At 37.9% G+C, this 24,512-nt stretch overlaps 2 protein-coding genes across 9 annotated transcripts in view; one reads left to right on the forward strand and one right to left on the reverse strand.

The window, feature by feature from the left end:
• The window catches only part of sanbr (SANT and BTB domain regulator of CSR), a 51,798-nt gene extending 42,809 nt beyond the window's left edge, over positions 1-8,989 (reverse strand). For 5 of the 7 annotated variants that reach the window (XM_062970132.1, XM_062970125.1, XM_016997573.2 and 2 more), the window contains exons 1-2: positions 8,871-8,989; positions 6,474-6,710 (exon numbers count right to left, since the gene is read on the reverse strand). The gene's annotated coding sequence lies outside the window, so the exon portion shown is untranslated. Of the gene's footprint in view, positions 1-460; positions 674-6,473; positions 6,711-8,870 lie in introns of all 7 variants that reach the window. The other 2 variants (XM_062970117.1, XM_062970116.1) reach the window with 2 other exon arrangements.
• LOC100556345 (uncharacterized) lies at positions 1,834-22,974 on the forward strand. Of its 2 annotated transcripts, none has more exons than XM_003227766.4 (7): positions 1,834-1,938; positions 13,047-13,306; positions 17,308-17,439; positions 18,491-18,649; positions 18,803-18,918; positions 20,754-20,853; positions 22,641-22,974. In XM_003227766.4, exons 2-6 carry the CDS (start codon positions 13,076-13,078, stop codon positions 20,830-20,832), a joined length of 717 nt encoding a protein of 238 aa, XP_003227814.1. In that variant the 5' UTR covers positions 1,834-1,938; positions 13,047-13,075; the 3' UTR covers positions 20,833-20,853; positions 22,641-22,974. The 2 variants fall into 2 exon arrangements, with proteins under 2 accessions (XP_003227814.1, XP_008119300.1); XM_008121093.2 differs by lacking the exon at positions 1,834-1,938 and adding an exon at positions 9,227-9,625.
• The last annotated feature ends 1,538 nt before the right edge of the window (positions 22,975-24,512 follow it).

The following is a 24,512-nucleotide window of genomic DNA, read 5'->3' on the forward strand; positions in this document are numbered from 1 at the left end:
CGGGGACTGCCTATAGTGTTTAGCACTCAGAAAATATTTGCTACGCAAACTTGATTGCTGAGAAAATCCTCAGTAGCTATCTTGGAACTCATCCATAGACCCTTAGAAAAGATAGTGATCCAAATGTATCTGGCTCAATTCTATTCTATAGTTTCATACAAGAAGGTTAATGGTAGTTGATAAAGTCCTCCACAAGCCATCTATTACTGAAGAATACAGAGAGTAAAGTCCATAACACAATTTTAATAGTCAGTGCCCCATACAAATATTACCTTTTGGGGTTTTTTAAAAAAATAAGATGAATATTTCTAAGATTGCTAAGTAAGAATCCCTGCACAAAATAAATAGTATTGCTTATAATAATTTGATATATGAACTGTTGGGGGGAGAGAACTGCTAGTCAGAAACAGCTATACATGGCTATTTATAGTCTCCTAAATACCAAGGAACCAGAACCCACCTGATCTTGGAAACTAAGTAATGTCAGCCCTGGTTAGTACTTAGATGGGCGACTGCCAACAGGTGCTTTAGGCTATATTTCCGAGGAAGAAACGAGCAAAATCACATCTATGTAATTCACGGGGTCTGCATAAGTTGACAGGTGACTTGAAGGCATGTACACACACATTTCTGAAATAATAAATCACACCAGAAAGCAATCATGTAAGAATTCCTGAAGGGGAGAAAAAAAGAGAAGGATGGCTGAAAAAGGGAAAGAAATGGGGGGGTAAATTAATTACATTAATGAATGATAGGTGAATATTTTAGATGCAGTAATCACTGTCACTATGAACCCCTGACTTATAACCAACTCTAGATTTCATATTATGCTTTGCAAATTACAATACAGTCATAGAAGTCAACTTGTGAGACATGCCACCTTAGCTATATAGAAATTGCAACTATGGAAGACTTGGAACCAAGACAGACAGACAAACAAGTAGAAAATATCATGCTCTTTGTGAATATGAGTTAATTTTGGGACTAGTAACAAAAGATTGGCCCTGCTACCCATGATACATAACCGGCTGACCTTAAAATGCTCACTGACTTGTAAATGCCCTGCTGTGACTCAGTCTGTAACTAAATATAACTATATGTCATTGATATAAGGTATTGCTTCTCTGTTAGCCCTGTCTCCCCTCCTCCTTTTGAATATCTCACAAAAATGCAAACTATAAGCTTCTTAGGACAAAGGCTAATCCTCTTTACTTTTAAAAGGAACCACCCTGAGTAGCCATCATAACTAATACCCATCTTTCTAAATAAGTGGTCCACAGTCATATCAGCACCAATAGTAAAGACAAGACACATCTACGTGGTAGGACACTTCTTCCCATTCCCCCTAGACAATAAAATATGACAGCAAAGGAGCTACCATTTCAGTTAGACATGAAATGTTAAAAACCTGCACTGCAATATCATTACAAGGTGACAGGAAGGGGATAAAACCAAAATCGGTTGGCTCCTTCTATTGTTGACTTTAGGTTCACCCTCACTTGGTCACCTTGCCTTTCCAATCCTGAATAGCATCCGCCATCACTGCAAGATATTAAAGCTCTTACAAGTACACTTTTCAAACAAGACATCAGTATAATACAGAAAAATACAATATAATAGAGAAATAAAATAAAGAGGACAAAAAAAGAAATCAATAAGACAATAAAATGGAAATATATATTTGGAGCATGCCTAAAAATTATAAGGGACTGAGTGAATCAGTTCTTTTTTAACTCTCCCAAACTAAGGAAGGCAGTAGTAACAGCAGTAAGTTACTTGGTGGCCTTGTGAATGACGCCATGTATAGTCAATGCACTCATAGTCCAGGAAAGAATGACACAGAGGTGTAGGTTCTGTTCTTTGTGAGGACGGGATTCCACCCATCTTCATTCCACCTCACAGACGATTCTGATGGAGGCAGACTTCATCCTGTCTGAGGTAGGAGGTGTAGTTTTTTCCCACTTACAAAGTATCAGGAGAAATAATACTGTATATATTAGGCATGGGCAAACTTTGGCCCTCCAGGTGTTTTGGACTTCAACTCCCACAATTCCTAACAGCCTACCAGCGAAGTTTGCCCATGCCTGTCTAGCTCAATAGAAGTGATCTTGAATAGTTCAGCTTCCCTTTTTGAATGTTTCATGTTGATACTAGCAGAAAAAAGGCTTTGGTAAGGAAACAAGGATTTCTTAAATATCTACAGTCAGTTCCTGAGTTACAAACATCTGACTTACAAATGACTCATAGTTATGAACAGGGGTGAGACAACAGGAACTGAGAGAAATCTACTCCTCGGAAGTTATCATGGGGGAAAATGTCTCCAGTGAAGCCGTCTCACCAATCTTTGTTTCTACAACAAGCCAAATTTAAAAATTCAGTTATCTCAGGGACAGAAAGTGAGGAAAACACAGCTATTACTCTTATGGGTCCAATCTAAAAAGCATGGCGTTGTGGCCACCAACCCTACCGATTTGGTGTTCCTACTGATTAGGCACGTGGGTTATGAATTAATTGTTTTACCTAGAGAATAAAAGATTACAAGGCTTTCAAGTGAGAAAGGAATTAAAATTCCTTTCTGTTTGCCACCCTCTTCCTAATAATGCTGCCCAAGTGTTTCATCTTGTCTGCTGGTCCAACTAAGGCCAGTTACGAACCTTCGTCCTTTTTCCTCATGCATTTTATGAATTTCTCACTATACAAAATGTATTATAATAATATGCACTTCTGAGAACTGTCCAGACAGCTACTAAAAATACCTCAGTGAGTCTTCAGAATACAAAGCAAACCCAATATCTCACCACCTTTCCAGCTCTGAGGCATCTAGGGAAAAAAATGACAGGTCCTCTAAAATATGAAGACAGTTCCAGACAGGCATGAAGCTCTTGTCTAGCAGCTACATGCTCTGTTAAGGGCAGCCAAGACTTGTCTCTCCATTAAGTGATATTAATAAGTAGGAAAAGCAAGTTCTGCCAACTCAAGCTTTCTGAAAATAATAGGTACCAATATTGGGGATTTTTCATTAATCACATCTGTACTTATTGACCAGGTAACACAGATTAAAATACTTATAGGAAGTACTGTGGCAACAATTGTGGACTGTAGACCACTTTAGCAGATACTTTCCTAAATCACAGCTATTCATAGACATGTTAAGGAGGAAGAATTTCAGCTAACTTCATAGTTTATAATCCAGCCCCCCTCCCCAGAGAGCGGAAAAGCTCTACGCGTAGCAAGAGTGTACATTTATCTGCACTTTTAATTCAAGATAATGCCATATTTCCAATTTCTATGTATGGGTGTGAAAACTGGACAGTAAAGAAATATGACTGGAAGAAAATGAACTCACTTTAAATGTGTTGAAGAGTTGTAACGATACTATGGATTTCCAAAAAGACAAATACTACATGGATCCTATTTGGATGGGAGACTCCCAACAAATACTAGATGCCGTTGGATATATTTCAGAAAAAGAACTGCCAAACCCGCACCCACCTCTGAGTATTCCTTGCTTAAATTCTTGAAAAATTCATGATGTCACCATAGGTCAACTGGTAACTTGAAGGTGTGATCTAGGTGACCTAGATATAAATCAGGCCTGGACTTTCAGTAGAGTCAAGATAACAAAATTGAGGCTGATGTACTTTGGACACATCAAGATTCATTTAAAATGCTCAGGAAGTTCAAGGGCAATAGGAAGAGAACAAGACCGCAATACAGGTAGATGGATTCAATTAAGGATATTACAGCTCTGAGTTTGCAGGGCAGTTAATGGGCTGGGCTCTTGGAAGAGTCACTCATTCATACAGTTGTCAGAAGTCAAAGTCAACTTTATGGCAAGTAATAATATCTGCAACCAAAGACAAAACGTCATGTATCTCAGGAAGCTGTCATCATAACAAATATTTGCCTAAGCCATCTCACAAGATTGTGTGTTTTATTGCTGTAACTACTACTTGGAAAATAGCACTGTAAGACTAGAAATTGTTCACTTTTTTACTCAAGCTCCTATCAATTAATTGCTGTATATGGCTTTTCAATTTCTCAGGTTATGAGGCAGAAAATCAATGCTTAGGTGATTAACGTAAACAAGGACACCTTTCATACCCCACTGCCTAATTACCTCTATTGGGTCTAGAGATGGTTCCTTTCCAAAAACCTACAGTAGTTGTCAAGTCTCACTTCCCTTCTCCCAGTTTGAGAACTAAATGATTACTTCTTGTCCTTTCGTAGAAGAAGAAAGAAATGGCAGTAGATTAATTTTGGGTAGGGATGGGGAAGAGTTAAGTGCAAAAAATGGCTAAGTTTCATAGGATTGTCTTAATAAGATTTCTTTTAAAGCGGGGTTGCCTTTGCCTCCCTCTGAGAAACACAGTCTGTTTCCATGTCTCAGTGTGGATTCGCACCGTGTTCTCCCAGAGCTTTAGCCCAACATTCAGATCAGTGGACCTCTAGATACCCGGATTAGGTTTAACAAGGTTAAGTGAAAACAAATTAATTTTGATTAAAAGATGGCTTGTTTCAATTAAACTCAGTTTAGGTTAATCACAGTTTATCTGTATTCAGTGTCACAAAAAGTAGCAATAAAAGTAGCAGTATAAATACTGCAAATAAATAAATAAATAAATAAATAAATAACGAATTCCTTTCAAAATATATAGGGAAACCTCCAGGTTTCCAAACTCCTCCATGTCAGAGACATATGCCACTCCATCTCTTGCTGAAACACTAAACTACATTATATTACATGTACAGCCCACTAGAAAGGCACACAAATCATGAAGCATGCTATGTAAAACTGACATTTCTACTCCTCCTGTAACCTCAAAGCAGATTATTTCACCCAAACTTATTACAGAAACATTACAGGAATGGGAATCTGATTAAATGCAAGTGCTTGGATTTACTGATTTGAAATTCTCAAAAAGAAAAATTCAGACTGGTGAGGTTTATTCTCAAATAAGAATATTAAATTGGGTAGGTCAGTCTTATGAATATTTCTTGTATACATTGTAACTGGTATATTTCAGCAGGCACAGTTTCTTTATTTTATTTAGAAAGGCAATGGGTGTGGCTTTGGAGCAATCGGAAGGAAAATAATTAAAAACTAGAAGACTTTTCAATTGATGCAACTCGGTTTAACAATCATTTAACAAGTTTATTTCCAATATATCTACCAGTAACAGAAATACCACTAAAATAAATGCCAATTTCAAGGTGAATTTCTGCAATTAAGCAATTTCTTGAGAACTTAGTATGTGCTGAAACCATTGCAGTCATAAAAACAATAGCAACGATAATGCATTAAATCCTTTCCATAACCCCTTTAGATAAAATATCTAAATCACAGAGTAATATCCAAACAATTAACCACATACATCACATGTACATGGCAACATAAATAGCACAATTAGGAACCTGTAACATCCAGTCGTCACAAAGCTGTATAAAATGCAACTCTCAGCAAGCAATAAAAAATGAAAAAGACTATTTACATGATATCTTTCAGGAAAAATAGCATCTATTGAAAAACACATTTTAATCCAGATGCTATTGATTCAAAAAGAAAAACCTGAACTCTTTATATTTTCTGTCAAGGTAATTTCTAAGTTGTCATATGATTTTCAATGTTCCATATACAAATGGTCAGAAACAAATAACAAGCAGAATAACCAACATATAGAGCACTCAGCATGTTATTATATTTACAGTTTTAGGAGTACTGAAGGAACAAAGATATGCAGAACAATCAAGTGTCTTAAAATTAGCATTTAAAAAAGAAGTGCGTGTATATAATCAAGAAAACAATAAGAGACTAAATAGGGATATTTGTTCAGTCATTGACCTTCAAGTGAAAGTAAATTAATTTCAAGTGGTTCTAAACTGCCTTGAAATCAGTTACCAGCCAGAGAGAAGCAAGCATCTCACCAGCTATTGGAAAGGAGACAGATAATAATTTCCTTCTCAAAGGTTTCCTCTGAGGAAAAATAAGCTGTTTCAAGGAACACAGAAATTAAGGTCAGACGTCTGCTCGAAAAAAAATAAGTTGTTAATATCTATTGAAACTGATGAAAGTACAGCATGCTTGGAATAAATAGGGAATATCTTAGAATTGAATGGAATTGTCCCATAAAGAACTGTATTCCATCTCTTTTCATCAAAGTCAGCTCAGAAAAAAACAACAACATGGACCACCTGGCAGAAAGCAGCAGCTTCCAAAAGTATTGAGGAGACTTCAGAATATCAATCAATCAAAACTTCATTACAGTCCAAAGCGGTTAAATGGTGAACAATTGCAAACAGATTAATAAACTCCAAAATATCAATCCCCAATGCTTTTTCAGACAAGCCAAACCCACTATTGTTGAAAGAGAATGGAGAATATAAAATAACAATTATAATAATTTTATTTTTATACCCTGCCTCCATCTCCCCGGGGGGACTAGGGGCAAGAACATATAACACCTAGTAGTTACCTGTAATATGCTGTGGCAGAATGCAAGGAGAAACGGACGGATAGATAAATTAATCCTGGATTCAAAATGCAGTGAAATTGTCTGTCTCTTTTCCAACGCTGAGAAGACAAAAAGGAAGGCTGACAGGAGACCCAACAGACGTATCTTCAGGGGAGACAAAGAGCCAGAGGAAATCAGCTTCATGGCACAAACTCAGTGAATGGTTCGCTCCAGCCAGGTTCGCCTTAGCGCTTGCCTCTGGTAGAAAAGAGATCAAAAAAAGAGGAAAATGAGTAGTGTTGCATCCTAAACAGAGCCTGGCAACACCCATTTACCCATCTTGCCATAAACTGGATGTCTCTTTCTTCCTATCTCTCCTTCAGCCAACCCACGCTGCACATCTCTTATGCGCCGGAGGCAAAAGAAGCATTAGATAAATTCCAGGAGGCACTGTGACTTGCATTCTTCTTGACAAAGATGGAATACTTTATCTCTGTCTTGAAATCCTACTTTTTTCTCTCTATCTTGAAATCCTACAGCTAATTTGAGTCTCTTTTAAGAGAAGAAAATGTATTATTATTATTATTATTATTATTATTATTATTATTATTATTATTATTATTATTATACAAACACCCACTCATCTTCCTTAAGGAGCCCATCTTTGTTACTATTAAGGGATGCTTCCCTGACTGTTAGGCATTGCGATAGCACGAAGGAGACTTTATCACCTTGTTTCCTCTTTATGGGGAAAAAAGATGTAATAGAAGTAAAAATAGTTAGTAATAATAAACAGCAATTAAGAAATAAAACAATATATCCTTTTTGCTGCAGACAAAATCCTACTAAATCCCCTTTATGTGTAAATCTATGGAGCTGAGGAATTCGGTCCTTCAAAACCCTTAAATAAAGTTCCTATATTAACTTATATATATATATATATATATATATATATATATATATATCTGTGTACTATATGTGATGGCAATATTACTATCATATTTATATCATGCTTTCTCTCTCCAACAAAGTTCCTATAATAACTAGTACAGTAGGGTCTCACTTATCCAAGCTAAACGGGCCAGCAGAACCTTGGATAAGCGAATATCTTGCATAATAAGGCGGGATTAAGGAAAAGCCTATTAAACATCAAATTAGGTTATGATTTTACAAATTAAGCACCAAAACATCATGTTATACAACAAATTTGACAGAAAAAGTAGTTCAATAGGCAGTAATGTTATGTTGTAATTACTGTATTTACGAATTTAACACCAAAATATCATGCTATATTGAAAACATTGACTACAAAAATGCCTTGGATAATCCAGAATCTTGGATAAGCGAGTCTTGGATAAGTGAGACTCTACTATTGTGTGTGTACTATATATGATGGCAATATTACTATCATATTTATATCATGCTTTCTCTCTCCAACAAAGTTCCTATAATAACTAGTATATCAATTATTATATATGTATCATACACACACACACATATGTCTTAGTAATATTATTATCATATTTATATCGTGTCTTCACCCTCCAATAAAGTTTCTATATTAATTATATGTGTATCATATATATATATAATATGATACACATATATTAATATATATAAACATATATGTATATGCAATATTATTATCATATTTATATCATGCTTTCATCCTCCAATAAAGTTCCCATATTAACTAGTATATATATGTATCAAATGTATATGTCTCAGCAATATTATTATCATATTTATATCCTGCTTTCCTTTCTTAAAGGAGACTCAAAGCAGCTCTCAACACCAAAAACAGTACAAATTACAATTTATTTATTTATTTATATCTCGCTTTATCTTGCCATGCAGACTCAGAGCGGCTCACAATCAAATACATTACAACTTAGAATTTAAAAATATACAAAAATGAAACAGTATATCATTCTATATTGCCAGTAAAATTATATTTAATATATTAACATTACTATATTACAATATTATTACTGTATATTATTTTGTACTATTATGAGTATTATATTGTATTACCTTATAATATTAATAGCATATGTATATATAATGTATTATATTATGAACATAGCACAATATTAGTATTATATATTACTATATTGTACTATACCACTAGACTGCCATATTATTAGTAATATCATATTACTATACAATAATATTATTGTATATAATATTATATACAATAATTTTATTATTATATATTACTATATTGTAATATATTATCCTATTATACATACATACATCTAGCAATATACAATTATTGTTGTTATTAGAAAACAATATATACAGTATATTATAAGATGAATATTATATATTGTATTATATCATAAGTTGTGTTATATATGATATATTATATTACAACATTATTAATATAATATAGATATATCAGTATTCCATGCCCACCTGCTTCTGCCAGCCTCCCTCCATTCTTTTCTCATGCAAAAGGAGTTAAAGCAGGAGGGGGTGGAGCCTCTCAGTCACTCAAAGACGGCCCAGCCAATCCAAGCAGCGCCGGGAGACGAGCCCCGCCCCCTTTAGGTCCAAACGGGCCAATCGCAAGGCCGGGAGGGCAGGGGCGCGCGCCCTCCCTGTTTCGCTTTGTCGCAGTGCAGCGGCCACCACTCCCCTCCCTCAGCCCCTCCCCTCCGCGTCTGGTCGCCTAGCAACGGGCTGCTTCAGGCCTAGCCTCCCCCCTACACTAAGAAACCCTCATTTCCGCATCTGGTCGCCTAGCAACGAGTGGCTGCCTCAGGCCTAGCGCCTCTCCTTGCCATTCAGAAGCATGGCAAGCATTGCAGATTTGGCACCAACTTTAACTGCCATGGCTTCTCGCTATGGAAAACTGACAGGGAAGTGCCTGTAAAACTACAGCTCCCAGGCTTGCATAGAATTGCTGTCTATGCGTAGCTCTGAGAAGTGCATCACAATGGCCACAATGGGCAGGCTGGGCTCTTCAGGCCAATGGAGACTCCACCAAAGACAACAGAATTGCTGCAAGGAAAAGAACAACCCAGGAGATGAAAGATCCACCCAGAGGAAAAGGGTTCTTACCATACATCAAGGGAACCACCAACCACATAGGGAAGCTGATGAAGAAACACAACCTACAAAACTATCTACAGACCTACTAAGAAAATCCAACAATTCTACCTAACTTGGTATGGAGCCCCGAACTTTTTAAGTGGAGGGCCGATTCATGGTCCCTCAGATTGTTGAGGGGCCGAATTATCATTTGAAAAAAAAAAACAAGCAAATTCCTATGTCTTATTTATTTATTTATTTATTTATTTATGTCCCATGTCTTATTTGTAGTGCCAAAAAAACCCAAAAAAACCCCAGCAACAATTATTTATTTATTTGATACATTTATACCCCACCCTCTCCCACCCCGAAGGGGACTCAGAGCGGTTTACAAGCTGTATGTACATACAATATATTATATTATTAGCATAGCACAATATTAGCATTATATATTACTACTAGCTGTGCCCGGCCAAGCGTTGCTGTGGCGAAGTATGGTAGTATGGGAAATAAAGTATTGAGGTATTGGTGGTAGTTAAGGTAAAGGGTAAAGGTTTTCCCCTGACGGAGCTTAGCCTTCTACCTGGCAGCAATTGGATAAAAACAATTATTCCTCTCCCTCTAATTACGACTTTATTTTTCTTTTCTTTTTGTTGTATGAACGTAGAGGCATGGATGAGGGGTTGTGCTGCCAACTTTAGTGTTTCTGGGATGTGTAGTTTTGTTGTTTTGTCCTAGGCCGAAATTTCATTACCCTTTTATATATATAGATATTGTACTATACCATTATACCGTAATATTATTAGTAATATTACATTTAATATATAATATATAAATAATATTATTATATTATACAATATTATTATATTGTATTATTATTATTAGCCACCCTATTGGGTGAGAAGGGCAGGGTAGAAATACTGTTATAAATAAATAAATATTATATTGTATTACATTATAATATTATAATATTATATGTATACACAATATATTATATTATTACCATATCATTCATTTACAATATTTCATTTACAATATTAGTAAATGAAAGAACGATACAATATTTAAAAATAAAAATAATTTTAACCAACATACTGTAAACTTATCAGGATTTTAGTGGGAAGTGTGAGGCCTGCTTCTGGCCAATGAGATAATCAAGTAGGATTGTTGTTATTGTGCCTTCAAGTCATTTCAGACTTTGGGCGAGCCTAAGTCTAAAACTGAGGGCGGGGGCCAGGTAAATGGCCTTGGAGGGCCGCATCCGGCCCCCGGGCCTTAGTTTGGGGACCCCTGGCCTAGGAGATAAAAGCCTCGTGACTTGAAGGTTGGGTTGCTGACCTGAAAGCTGCCAGGTTCGAATCCCACCCGGGGAGAGTGCGGATGAGCTCCCTCTATCAGCTCCAGCTCCATGCAGCGACATGAGAGAAGCCTCCCACAAGGATGGTAATACATCAAAACATCCAGGTGTCCCCTGGGCAACGTCCTTGCAGATGGCCAATTCTGTCACTCCAGAAACAACTCCGGTTGCTCCTGACACGAAAAAAAAAAAAAAAACTAAATTGGTAGAAGAGTCTCTAATGCTGACCCAATTGTTGATTGGGTTTGCAGATGACTAGGACATCTAGAAAAAGGCAGTTTTCTTTATTTTCTTTTTCCATGGTGAATTGGATGTTTGGGTGGATGCTGTAGAGGTGGTCCAGGACTAAAATGTCCTAGTCATCCACAGTTTACAGAAAGCCTACAAACACAGATAGATACCTACATAAAAACTCCAACCATCACCCTGACAGACCATGCATAAAGAATCTGCAAACCCCGCCTCCTCCTAAGTGAACTAAGCCATCTAAACTGGGTTTTCCAGGCCAATGGATACTCCTCCACAGACAACAGAAGAGCTTCAAGACCAAGAACAAGCCATGAGAGAAAAGGCAAAGATCCACCCGGAGGAAAAGTGCTCTTACTATACATCAAAGGAACCACCGACCGCATAGGGGAGCTGATGAAGAAACACAACCTACAAACTATCTATAGACCCACCAAGAAAATCCAACAAATGCTACGCTCAGCAAAGGACAAGAGGGATCCTCTTACCTTGGATAACTGTTTTATTGCTGTGTTTTGATATTTGATTGTTTTATCGGGCAAGGCCCCATGTAAGCCGCCTCGAGTCCTTTCGGGGAGATGGGGCGGGGTATAAAAATAAAGTTGTTGTTATTATTATTATTATTATTATTATTATTATTATTATTACCTCTGAACGAGTCTACTGTATACCATGCAGCTGTGGACAAGTCTCCATAGGAACCACCACATGCAGCATCGCCCAGACACGAATCAAGGAACATGAAAGGCACTGCAGACTAACTCAGAAGTCACTTGATGAACCAATATTATTTGAGAACACAGAAATGCTGGACCACTCTAACAACCACCATGTCAGATTACACAGAAAAGACACTGAAATCCACAAGCAGGTGGACAATTTCAACAGGAAGGAAGAAACCATGGAAATGAACACCATCTGTGTGTGTCAGAAGCAACTTGAGAAACTGCAAGTCGCTTCTGGTGTGAGATAATTGGCCATCTGCAAGGACATTGCCCAGGGGACACCCAGATGTTTTGATGTTTTACCATCCTTGTGGGAGGCTTCTCTCATGTCGCTGCATGGAGCTGGAGCTGATAGAGGGAGCTCATCCATGCTTTCCCCGGGCTGGATTCAAACCAGCAGCCTTCAAGTCATCAGTCCTGCCGGCACAAAGGTTTAACCCACTGCGCCATCGGGGGCTCCACCTCTGAGGATGCCTGCCATAGATGTGGGCGAAACATCAGGAAAGAATGCCTCTGGAAAATGGCCACACAACTCGGAAAACTCACTGCAACCCAGTGATTCCGACCATGAAAGCCTTCGACAATACATTCTCTATATCCTCAATAACAAACCTAATTTTAAATCTAAGAGTTGTATCTTCTTGTTCCTTCTTATATTACCTCATACTCTTTATTTTCTCTTCCAGCTCTTCTTAATGGAAAATTGATCTTGATTGTTCCCTCTTCTCTTCTTCCTTTTTCCTTTTCCCTTCTCCTTCCTTCCCTTCCACTCTCTCTTCCTTCTTTTCCCTTACCTTCCTTTTCTCTTTCTTTGTTTTCTTCCTCTCTTCGGTCCCTTCATACACGTGTACCAAGTTTGGTCCACATCCATCATCCTTGTTGTTTGGTACTAACCAACCAAACAACATAGAATCACAGAGTTGGAAGAGACCTCATGAACCATCCAGTCCAATCCCCTGCCAAGAAGCAGGAAAATTACATTCAAAGCACCCCTGACAGATAAGCTCTCGGCTTATACTGGAGTCAATGTTTTCCCAGTTTTTTTGTTGTAAAATTGGGTGCCTCGGCTTATATTCAGGTCAGCTTATACTTGAGTATATATGATATATTTGATATATATGCCTGCATGGCAAGATGATGGATGGATGGCCCTTGTGGTCTTTTGATCGACAAATTAATCATGGCCTTTTCAGATTTTTAAGAAGTCACCGCTAACTCTTCTCTTGACAGATACCTCAGAGCCTTTGACTACCGCCATCATGACCCACGCGAAGTCTCGAAATCTTAAAAAGAGTGTATATGCCATGAATGCTCCTGATCCATACAAATATGGTGGTCCCAACACGTTGCGTTCGCATAGCCATGTGATGCCAAGGGTCCCCCCTTGCGTCGTGGGGAAAGCAGCTGGAATTCAAGAAACAAGATCATCCACCAAAATCGCAAGCAATCTCATAGCAGAAGGAAAGACACATGCCAGCAAATTTTTCCCGGTAAGGGTGTCCTGTTTCTTACATAGCTGGAAGTTAAAATTTCGTACATGTAAACAGACAGATCAGAAAGACTTTGGATTCAAAAACTAAGAAAAGTGTCCAATATCAAGTCAACAGAAAGAGAAAATTTTGCAGAGGGAACTGTAGGTTTGAATTTTCTAACAAAGGAGAAATAAACTGAGATGCACTCTGATGAATGTTTATGAATGCTTACGGCAACATGCTCATGAATAAGCTATCTTAGAATGGATATTTGCATTTTAAAAGGCAACACATAACCTAGAATAACAAGCAAGCACAATGAGAGATCATGAATAGGGACCCCAAAATGGTATGAACTTACAAAAGGTGCATCTACACTGTAGAATTCATGCAGCTTGACATCACTTTAACTGCCATGGCTCAATGCTATGCAATTATGGAAGTTGAGTCTCCTCCGGAAGAGATAAAGTGGGGTATAAATAAATATAACAAATATAATAATAATAGTTTTATAGGTCTTGTGCATTCTTCGCAAAAGATTAAACTATGGCAGTTAAAGTGGTGTCAAACTGCATTCAGTCTACAGTGTAGACAGATGCACCCCATGTAATTTGCTTTTGTTGTTCTCCCTTTTAATTTAAATTAAAAGAAACAGTGTAAATTTAAAGTATTTAATTAGATTGTCTTCGCAAAGCAGTCTGTGGAAAGAATTGCTTACATTTCAATCGCGTAAATGTATACTTGGAAGTCAGTCCTAAATTCAATGGGAATTATTCCCATATAAATGTAAATGAGATTGCAACCATGCCCCTATTGATTAGCAGCACAGAAATGTTAGCTTGATTGTGTCAGGCATCTTTGTTGGAATCATGTTACTTAGGCTGAACTGGCTCACTGAAATTAAAGTGTGAGAGGTCAATACGTGCATTACAATATTTGTTCAAATAAATGCTTAGCCAATTTATCTCTGTATCCCTCTGGACATGTTACTAGAGTAGCTTTAATTAATGTGCACTGTTAAACGAACATCAACAGGACCAAACCGCTTATATGTGATCGTCATGTCCTTTTTCAAATTTCATCCACCGCCACCCACTGTACAACACAATAAATCATTATGTGAAAGCCCTTTTCCCCCCAGGGCTACCTTCCGTGATTCAAATTTTTAATACACATGGGAGTATGCTGTTTCTGGAATCTCTTCTTTTGATGTCCAAAATACACTCTTTAAATTTATTTATTTATTTACAGTATTTATATTCCGCTCTTCTCTCCCCAAAGGGGATTCAGGGTGGATCACAGAACATACATATTCAGCAAACATTCAATGCCATTTATACACAGACAAGACAGACAATTGTACATAGATAATGGTATACATAGGCTTTTCCCATATTCGGCATCTTGGAGGCTTGTGCTCAGTTATGGCCACGGGGGGAGGGGTACTGTTGCTCCATCTCCCTGCTGAAGATCTTTGTTCGTAACTTCCTCCTTTGATCTAATCGCTGGCATTTTTCTGGCATTTCCTTATGGGTAGCTTACAATAAATACCTCCCCTCTATTAAGCCGTACGTATTTATCTACTCACAATTTGCTTTTGAACCGCTAGGTAGGCAGAAGCCGGGCTGTGGTGCAGGCTGGTTAGTAGTCAGCTGCAGTAAATCACTATGACCATGAGGTCATGAGTTCGAGGCTAGCCTGTGGCGGAGTGAGCGCCCGATCATTAAAAATTAAAAAATAGCCCTGCTCATTGTTGACCTAAGCAACCCGAAAGATAATTGCATCTATCAAGTACGAAATTTAGGTACCACTATGTGGGGAGGCTAATTTAACTAATTTATGACACCATAAAAATCATCCAGCAGTGTTTGGAATGAGGAAGTCGGCATCACAGTAGATGATGAAGCAGCTGCTCCCTCTGTGGCCAGAATCGAGCATATCCTCAGGAAGCTGGAAGCTGGAGAAGGTTAAATTGCTTCTGTGTCTGTCTCTGTCTCTATGTTTGCCTTATATGTGTACCTTGTGATCTGCTCTGAGTCCCCTTCGGGGTGAGAAGCGTGGAATATAAATACTGCAAATAAATAAATAAATAAATAAGCTGGGCTAAAGGCCAGGAGCTCACCCTGACCTGGGCTTCGAACTGTCAACCTTTCGACTGACAAGATTTTACTGCAGCTGTTAGCTTACCCTGCTGTGTTAAAGCTTGGCCCAGATAGCTTCCCAGATAAATTACTATATTTCATAAATTCTAAGACACATGTTTTCCCCATATAAACATCTTGAAAAATAGAGTGCATTTTAGAATTTTGGGTGCTTTGTATAAATACTGCATTTTTTCTAGTCTATGACGTCGATTATAAAATACATATTAATTTCAGCATCACCGACAGAACCCCGCCTGTGTGTGTGTGTGTGTGTTTATATATATAAGCACCCATGATTCTATGACACACCACATTTTTAGAGATGTTTATATCTGGAAAAAGTGTGTCATAGAATTGAAGAAATATAGTAAAAAACTTGTTTTCTCTTGGTGGTATTGTGATAGGTGTGCAGATTAATTGCATTGAAATGGATTACAGAAAGTCCCCGAGTTACAAACATCCGCCTTACAAACAACTCATAGTTAAAAATGGGAGCAAGATAACAGAAAGTGAGAGAAATCTACCTCTAGGAAGGAAAATTCACTCCTGAAAGAGTTATCATGGGAAAAAGATGTTTCCACTGCAGCTTTCTCGACAATCCTTGTTTCCACAGTTCACTTTTTTCAAAATCCAATTATCACTCAGCTAGGAAGTGAAGTGAAATTTTCTGAACAGGGGCACAACAGCAAAACAAACACAACAAAATCACCCTTCCCTATACTACCCAAAGTGTGTGTGTTTGTATGTATATGTATTTTGGCTGGAATTACTCTTTAAAATGTACTTGTTCTGACTTACATACAAATTCAACTTACAGAACCTATCTTGTTCATAACTTGGGGACTGCCTGTATATGAGTCTACACTGCATTATATGGCAGTATAGATCATAGAATCATAAGAGTTGGAAGAGACCTTGTGGGCCATCCAGTCCAACCCTATTCTGCCAAGAAGCAGGAAAATCGCATTCAAAGCACCCCTGACAGATGGCCATCCAGCCTCTGTTTAAAAGCCTCCAAAGAAGGAACCTCTACCACATTCTGGAGCAGAGAGTTCCACTGCTGAACAGCTCTCAGTTAGGAAGTTTTTCCTAATGTTCAGGTGGAATCTCCTTTCCATAGCTTGAAGCCGTTGTTCCATTGCATCCTAGTCTCCAGAGCAGAAGAAAACAAGCTTGCTCCCTCCTCCCTATGACTTCCCTTCACATATCTATACATGGCCCTCATCATGGCTCTCCTTAGCCTTCTCCAGGCTGAACATGCCCAGCTCTTTAAACCACTCCTCATAGGGCTTGTTCTCCAGACCCTTGAACCTTTTAGTTGGCCTCCTCCAGATACATTCCAGCTGGTCAACACCTCCTTTAAATTGCATTGCCCAGAATTGGACACAGTGTGATTCCAGACATGCTCCAACCAAGGCAGAAGAGAGGGGTGGCATGACATTCCTGGATCTAGACACTAGATTCCAATTTATGCAAGCTAAAATCCCATTGGCCTTTTTAGCTGCTGCATAACATTGTTGGTTCATGTTTAACTTCTTGTCCACGAGGAGTCCAGATGTGGCTTAGAATCGACGGAGCTTAAAACTGATGAAACATGGTTGTTATTTTGGGTCACAATATCTCTGTGAGGAACATCTGGTGCCAGCTTGGATAGTGGCATACACATTTCCCAGGATTTTAGAGGGAAAATAACTGAAGGAAGAGCATCAGAATCTAAATAAATCCACATTTGATATCACAAAGTGGTACCAATTTGCTATAAATTCATTTTCCAACATAGGTTGGAAAATACTGTTTTCTACATTTGTGTACTAGCACGTTCTTTCTGCACTTAATATTAAACAGAGGGCAACTGTCTCCTTTGTTACCAAATAGGCATCCTTAGGTAACGAGAACTATTCTTCGGGTATGTTTAAAACTCTGCAAAAGGAAAATCTACAACTAACAGATTGCCTGAAGGAAAAGGATTCAATAATAACCAAATTGATGAGAATAATTGAAGAACAGGTACTGTATCTTATATCTAACAGCAGTAAACTCAGAAAACTGCCGAAAAATCCTCACTGGGATTGCTGCTGGGGGGGAAGCAAAACAATGGAGCCTTTCCACCTCCAAAGCCCAATAAGGGACAGAAATTGGGGAATGCCTTTAGCAGAACAAGCTTGTTGTCTTATGTAGTATTAATTGAAACCAGTTGAAAGGCAATTCATCATAATTATAAGATCACTCTAGATGTTAAAAAATGAAAGACTGCACTTAATTTATTAATACCATGTTGACTGGTTGACTAGAGAATGTGATATTGAATATGGAATATGATACTGTTGTGTTGACTAAAGAATAGGATACTATATTGACTACCAGGTATGATTATACTAATTATTCCATTAATAGTGTGTTTAGATGTTAGTTGCTGGATGTGGGCAGCAAATATTGATTCACTTCAAAACTATTGTAGGGAATATTTGTCTATTTGAGGAGCACAAATAGGACTGCTGGGAGTTTCTGTTCTAAAGGGAGATACACAACACTCCAATTGATGTATAACCAACCAGAATGGCACATTCTTCCCCCGTTTCTCCTCACTTCTGTTCCTATTTTTTTTCCTGGATCTAAATTTACACATAAGACTTCACCGCAGTGGTTCAATAATTAAGAAATCAGTTGTTAATATGGCAACCCTGCCTTGAGACCTCTGTTCATTCTTATTGTTCTGTTCTATTGTAAACTGCCTTGAGTGGATTTTTTCCTATTCTGAATCATGGGATATAAACATAAATGAGTTCAGGGAATCTAGCAGTGTAAAATTTATTGGCAATTGGACCCCAGTGAAAGATTTGTCTGCAAATGTTCTGTTAGATAATATTCCAGGAAAAAAATAGGAACAGAAGTGAGGGGAAACGGGAAAAATGTGCCGTTCTGGTTGGTTATACATCAATTGGAGTGTTGTGCCAAAGGATTCATGGAAAAGATGGGTTTGGAGGAGTGTTTTAAAGAATTTGTGTCTTACCGTGCATTGTAAATCAGTACAATAGCTCTGAAAAAATATTTTAAACAGGCTACCAAGTATAATACAGCAATTGCACTGGAAAAAGAGCATCAGAAAGAGACTGAAAGACGACTGGAGGAATCAGAGAATTTAATTAAGGATCAGATCCAGCTGCTTGATGAAACGATAAGACATTATACAAAAATCATTCAAGAACAATACACTCAGGTATGTCAAAATATGGAATATAATTGATTTATGTTTATGACTTTTCCATTGTAATATACATTTTAGTCCAGCTGAGGCTCTCAAGACAAGAGTAAATCCCAGCATAGGTTTTTCAGTTACTCCTTGGTATTTATCAATTGCTTCCTTGTGCAGCATGCAGAGCTGGTGTCTGAAATGAAAAAGCAGAATGAGGCCGATATAAAGTGCAGGGAAGAAAAGATTGCCAAGCTAAAGGAATACATTTCTGAGACCTTCCAAGAAAAATCCCGGTATGATTTTCAGAAATGTCCAGTATGTTTGTAGCCTGAAAATGTGATTGCCAGATGTTACCTGTGTTTCCACCCTTGTTCTGTCGGCCTCCCACATTTGTGGGTTTCTCTTTCATGGATTTTCTTATTCACCTGTTTGTAGCTGCTGCTTAACTGGCTCAACTTCCTGGGCTAGAAAGGGACTTAAAATCTGGTCTGTCTTGTTGGAAGACAGAAGACTGAGAGGAAGAAAAGAATTGGGAGGAAACTGCGTGGGGAGAGGAGATTTTAAAACTGGAAATAAGGTTCAATTATGTGTTAGATATTCTGGTGGCAAGGTAGAATAGGGAGTGAAGGACTGGAGATGTTGATATGTTTTTCATGCATGTTTGGGGTGGAGGATTAAGATATTTGTGGGTTTTCCACTTTTGTAGTGGCCCTAATCCCAGCAAATGTGGAGAGTGAGATCCAGAAGTGTAATTTAAAATAGTGCTATTTATTGCAGCGTATACATATACAATATTGTGCTGTAAGACCCATAGAAGTCAATGACATTTAGCCAGTTTAAGCCTATCCAGGACTGCAAGCTCAATTCGTTTGCGGTGTGGCATAGGACTTCCAGCACTGCATTTTATTTTCTCCTGACAGATGATACAAGTGTCATGAGTGTCATAAGAACTACTATTGGATGACCATTCACCAAAAGGCGATAGTGGTGGGCACAGGGAAACATGACATCTGTGTCAAACGTAGGCAAGCTAATGAGAACAGAGAAGTAACTTGACTCAATCCGAGCGCAAAGCAGAGAGAACACCTGAACCGCAAAACACACAAACATTTTTTTCTCACTGTTAAGATCAGGAGTCCAAGTCGCTTCCAACTTATAGAGATCCTAACATGAGGTTTTCTTGGTGGGATTTGTTCAGCAGAGGTTTGTCTTCCTTCCTCTTGAGGTTGAGAGTAACTTGCCCAGTAGGTTTCCGTAGCTAAGAGAGGATTCAAACCCTGGTTTCCATTTCTAACATTTATTTATTTATTATTTACAGCATTTATATTCCGCCCTTCTCACCCCGAAGGGGACTCAGGGCGGATCACATTGCACACATAAAGGCAAACATTCAATGCCATGACAGAGAACAGAGACAGAGACAAGACGCAGGTACCGGGCTGGCCTCAAACACATGACCTCTTGGTCAGAGTGATTTGTTGCAGCTGGCTTACTTTCCAGCCTGCGCCACAGCCCGGTCCTAATGCTCAAACTACTGTACACTTGCTCTCAAGATCAGTGAAACCAGGTCTAAATTCAGGATTCCTAAACCAAGGAGCAGAATTTACTTAAATTCTGCTGGAGTTAACGTCAAAAACCTAGCTCACTTTTGTAATGTGTGAATAAGGTAAATCTGTATATGACCTATATATGCAGAAGATTGGATTACCAGAGACTGTTAGCCACAATAACTAAATATAACCTGTCAGTTCAAGAGGAAGCATTTTTCACAAGCAACCTAAGTGTGCAATATTGGTACTAGGTTGAAGTGAGCAGAAACATCGAATTAAGGGGTTATTCTCAAAGGCACATTTCACAAGAATGTCTTACAAACCTGTTTAGAAAAATGAGAGCACTTGGGGTTAACTGTTCCCATGTAGTACAAAAGCAGCGTAACTTGAGTGCTAGGAAATCTCTGGTGTTAATTGAGCTAATGGAAATGATAGCTACTACTGTGCTAGGCAGGTAATTTAACAGTCGGAGGACTGCCAAATCATGATAAGCCTTCCAATGTGGGTTGTTAGTGCTAAACAGGTTGCTTGTCTTTGTCATGGAATATGTATGTCCTGGAATTTATTTTCCTTTGCAGTGAACATCAACAACAGATCGATGAACTGATGCGAGAAATAAGTAAATTCACTCAGAAATCACAAATTCTTAAAACTTGAAAAGGAACCACATCAAAAAAGGTACAAGGAAAGTTTACTTCTGCAGGTGGAATCTGTTACAATACTCCAAAAAGAAGGGAGGGGGGAAAGGCAATCAGTGGTAAAACACTTCCAAGCAAACATCCATAAGAATATTGTTTGTTCATAGCATAAATGAAAAGAAGTCCAGGTTGAGCATCCTTATCTGAAATTTCAAAATCAGAAATCCTCCAAAATCCAAAATTGTCCAAATTGATGGCTGAAATAGTGACACTTTCTGATAGTTTAATGTATACAGACTTTGCTTCATGCACAAAATTTCTAAACTATTGTATAAAATTACCTTCTGGCTATGTGCTTAAGTTATATATGAAACAGAATTATTGTTGTTGTTGTTATTATTATTATTATTATTAATGTTATGTTCAGATCTGTGTCCTACATTATGTATACATATGGAAATACCACAATTTGAAACATCTGAATCCCAAACTCTCCTGGTGCCAAGCGTTTTGGATAAGGGATACTCTATTTGTACTAACAGAATGACTTCCAGATTGAGAAGTGCTGCTATTACAGAACATAATTTGTAAGTTAGTATTTTGGTCATGCTTGATAGGATTATAGATGTTGGAGTCTAAAAAGTAACTTTTCAAAGTTCTGCAAAGATTAACACGATCCAAAGAATGTAGTGTCCTCTACATTGCAATTATCTCACATACTCTCCATGAAGGATTGATGAGAGGAAAGCTCTGCAGAAAAAAAGCGAGATAATTTAAGAAAGCATTTGAGAACCATTAGTCCCTAGATATAAATGCCCGGTCCCTAGGTCACCAGATAGTACTCTGTACCTTATCCATTTCCCCGGCCCTATCGTACATTGTTTTGAACTATCAGTGACACCCATTTTTATAATTATGCTCATGGGTTCTTGTTGATCATAGTTTGATGGAGCCTCAATGCTGCTTTTTTCTCTTATGTTCAATTGTGTTTTATATGGATTGTTTATTTTATGTTTTTATTTTATTATATTGGTGGTTTTGTTTTAATGGACTTTCCTGTCCCATATTTAAGCCACCCTGAGTCCCTTCGGGGAGATGGTGGCAGGGTATAAGAATAAAGTAGTAGTAGTAGTAGTAGTAGTAGTAGTTATTATTATGAAAGCAGATTGTATTTGCTTGGAAAGCTAAGAATGAAAAAATCATGGCCTTCCCCCATTTCTGATTTTCTCTTTCATTGCCTCAATTTTCTTTGAAATTTTTTGATACGTGATACTTTTATTAGTTTCACTATTTGAATCCTTTAAGAAATATTACAAGAGTTAGATAATGAAACCTGCTTATCACCAAAGCCAGCAGAAACAAATTGTTATGTAGACATGCAAAACACAGCTCAAATCTAGGCCAACTAAAAATATTAAAAACTCAAATGTCCTGCTGTTTAAAAGTGCAAAGTATTTGAACTTTATATTCATTTTAATTCCCTCTTATCAGAAGTTTCCATGCCAGTGCTGGGGAAATCACAGTTCTTATCTCCCATCACAGAAACATAATTATGGAGGGAAAAGGGCAGAGCCTGAAAAGAAGCTCACTGGTCCTATTTGAACCATGGGCTAAAGATTCCCGATTCCCATTTAATGACACATCCACCAAATCCTCAGTCAAGATCATAATATTTTATTTGAGTAGTCCTACAATTAGCTCTCCTGGCATTAATTACCCACAAACTGCCCTCTCAATTCATGCTGAGGGAAAGGAAGCCCAATAGTAAATCAAACTTACGGTCTAATTCTATTTTTCTCTTCCTCATTTCATTTTCTTTTCTTACAGGAATTTTTAAAAGAACAAGAATTTAACTGTATCTTTGAAAGGGACTGATTCACAATACTTCAATCAGGTTGAACAAAAGCATCAAACACAGACGATGTGTATAAGTAGGTGAAGGACTATGTTAAATTGGATTTCTACCAGGGTTGCTCTGAATCTTCCAGAAAATCATATGCAAGAAGTGATACCTCTTATCCTAAAGAAACCGTGAACCAATCAAAAAATGACAGTTTTACTATTCTTGGTATAATCATCCCCAACACATTATGAAAGACTTCTTACTTGTCACAACCTTCAGCCTCTGTCAAGAATAAAGATGAGAATGTCACTTTTCCTACAAAATGTTTTAGGATGTTGTAAATCTCAATTTCGAATCCTGGATTTTTTGTTTTGTTCCATCAGGTTGTTTTATTAATTTGTGAGGCAAACAGCTTCATTTCTAAATGGCCCGTATCCTACTAGAACTGTGGTTCCCCAACCTTTGTTTCTCTATAGCAGGCATGGGCAAACTTTCACCCTCCAGGTGTTTTGGATTTCAACTTCTGCAATTCCTAACAGCCAGTAGGCTGTTAGGAATTGCGGGAGTTGAAATCCAAAACACCTGGATGGTCAAAGTTTGCCCATGCCTGCTCTATAGGGTTTTACTTTAGCTCCCAGAATTCCTGATTGTAAGTTAAGCTGGTTGGAGCTTCTGGGAGTTGATATCAAAAACATCTAGAGGAACAAAGATTGGGAACCACTGCACTAGAGGTATACCTTAGCTTATGAAGGTAATGAGTTCCTGGGCATGAAATGTGTTATCAGAAGCAGAAATAGCAGGGAGACAATAGTGATTGCTTCCTATGCCATTAAAAAAGAGAGCAGTTAAACATGTTTCAGCAAACTCTTCATTCAGATGAATCATATGCAGGTGTGAAATAAGATAACAAATCCAGGTAAGCCTTGCCTAAGTAAATGAAAATATTTTGAAATTCCTGGAAGCAGCTTGACAGCTTCTTTCGAAAAATGCATCCATGGATTGCTTTTCCTTTCACCATCCTCTGCTTTCCTTATGATTTCCATTTTGGAGGCCACACTAATAGATCCATGCGCTTTTAACAAGGTGGAGATAGGTAATGAAGCAAGAAAATCTGCTTTCCTAACCCCTGGCCCCGTTTTGTTGTTCATGCCTCACATTAAAGGATTCTGGAGGCAGTTGCTGTTAGGCTTCCCTGTTGTAGAGAGGCCCACACAGCTATAGTGCCATCAGCTCGAGTAGAATCTCATTCTTTTCTAACTCATCTTTGTTGCACTGTTTATAGCAGAACATAGTGCCACAATCTGGTATTGACAGTTTCTTTTTCTCCAACTGAATAGAGGAAAAAGTGGAGGTGGGCATAAAAAGCCTTTATAAAAAGGAGCTTCTTTGTTAGGGGCCTTGTTAACTGGGGTATGGATGCATTTCAGAATACAAATACAATATAATGCCTTGAATCCAATAATACACAGTTCTTTCTCAGTTCTCCGATGCCCTTGAGCATGATTAAAAATTCACACATCTATTCTACTAGATGTCTAAATGGACTACAGTCTATTGGTCTATTTAACCATCTATTCCTGTGGGGTATGTAACATTTAAGGGGGCAAATATCACAGACATACAGATTGTACCTCAATTCACTAAACTATATGGGAAGTTGTAAACAGTCAAACTTTTTTATCTATACATTTCCAGTTAATTCAGATCAAGTTAGAGGACACAAATGTGTTATGTGCTTGGGTATACTGATGGAAATACATTTGTGTGTCATGGACTCTAATGTTAATACTTGCTGCGAAGTCAAAAGACTAATCAGATTTTTTTTACATTATTGTTCCTGCTAACAGTAATATGTG

This window comes from Anolis carolinensis, chromosome 1, assembly GCF_035594765.1.
Source record: "Anolis carolinensis isolate JA03-04 chromosome 1, rAnoCar3.1.pri, whole genome shotgun sequence".
Lineage (NCBI taxonomy): Eukaryota > Metazoa > Chordata > Lepidosauria > Squamata > Dactyloidae > Anolis > Anolis carolinensis.

Coding starts and splice junctions, on each gene's coding strand:
- LOC100556345 (XM_003227766.4), top strand. CDS start 13,076: ATGACCCACGCGAAGTCTCGAAATCTTAAAAAGAGTGTATATGCCATG. Junction 18,650..18,802: donor TTCAAGAACAATACACTCAG/GTATGTCAAAAT, acceptor TTCCTTGTGCAG/CATGCAGAGCTGGTGTCTGA. Junction 18,919..20,753: donor ACCTTCCAAGAAAAATCCCG/GTATGATTTTCA, acceptor TTTCCTTTGCAG/TGAACATCAACAACAGATCG.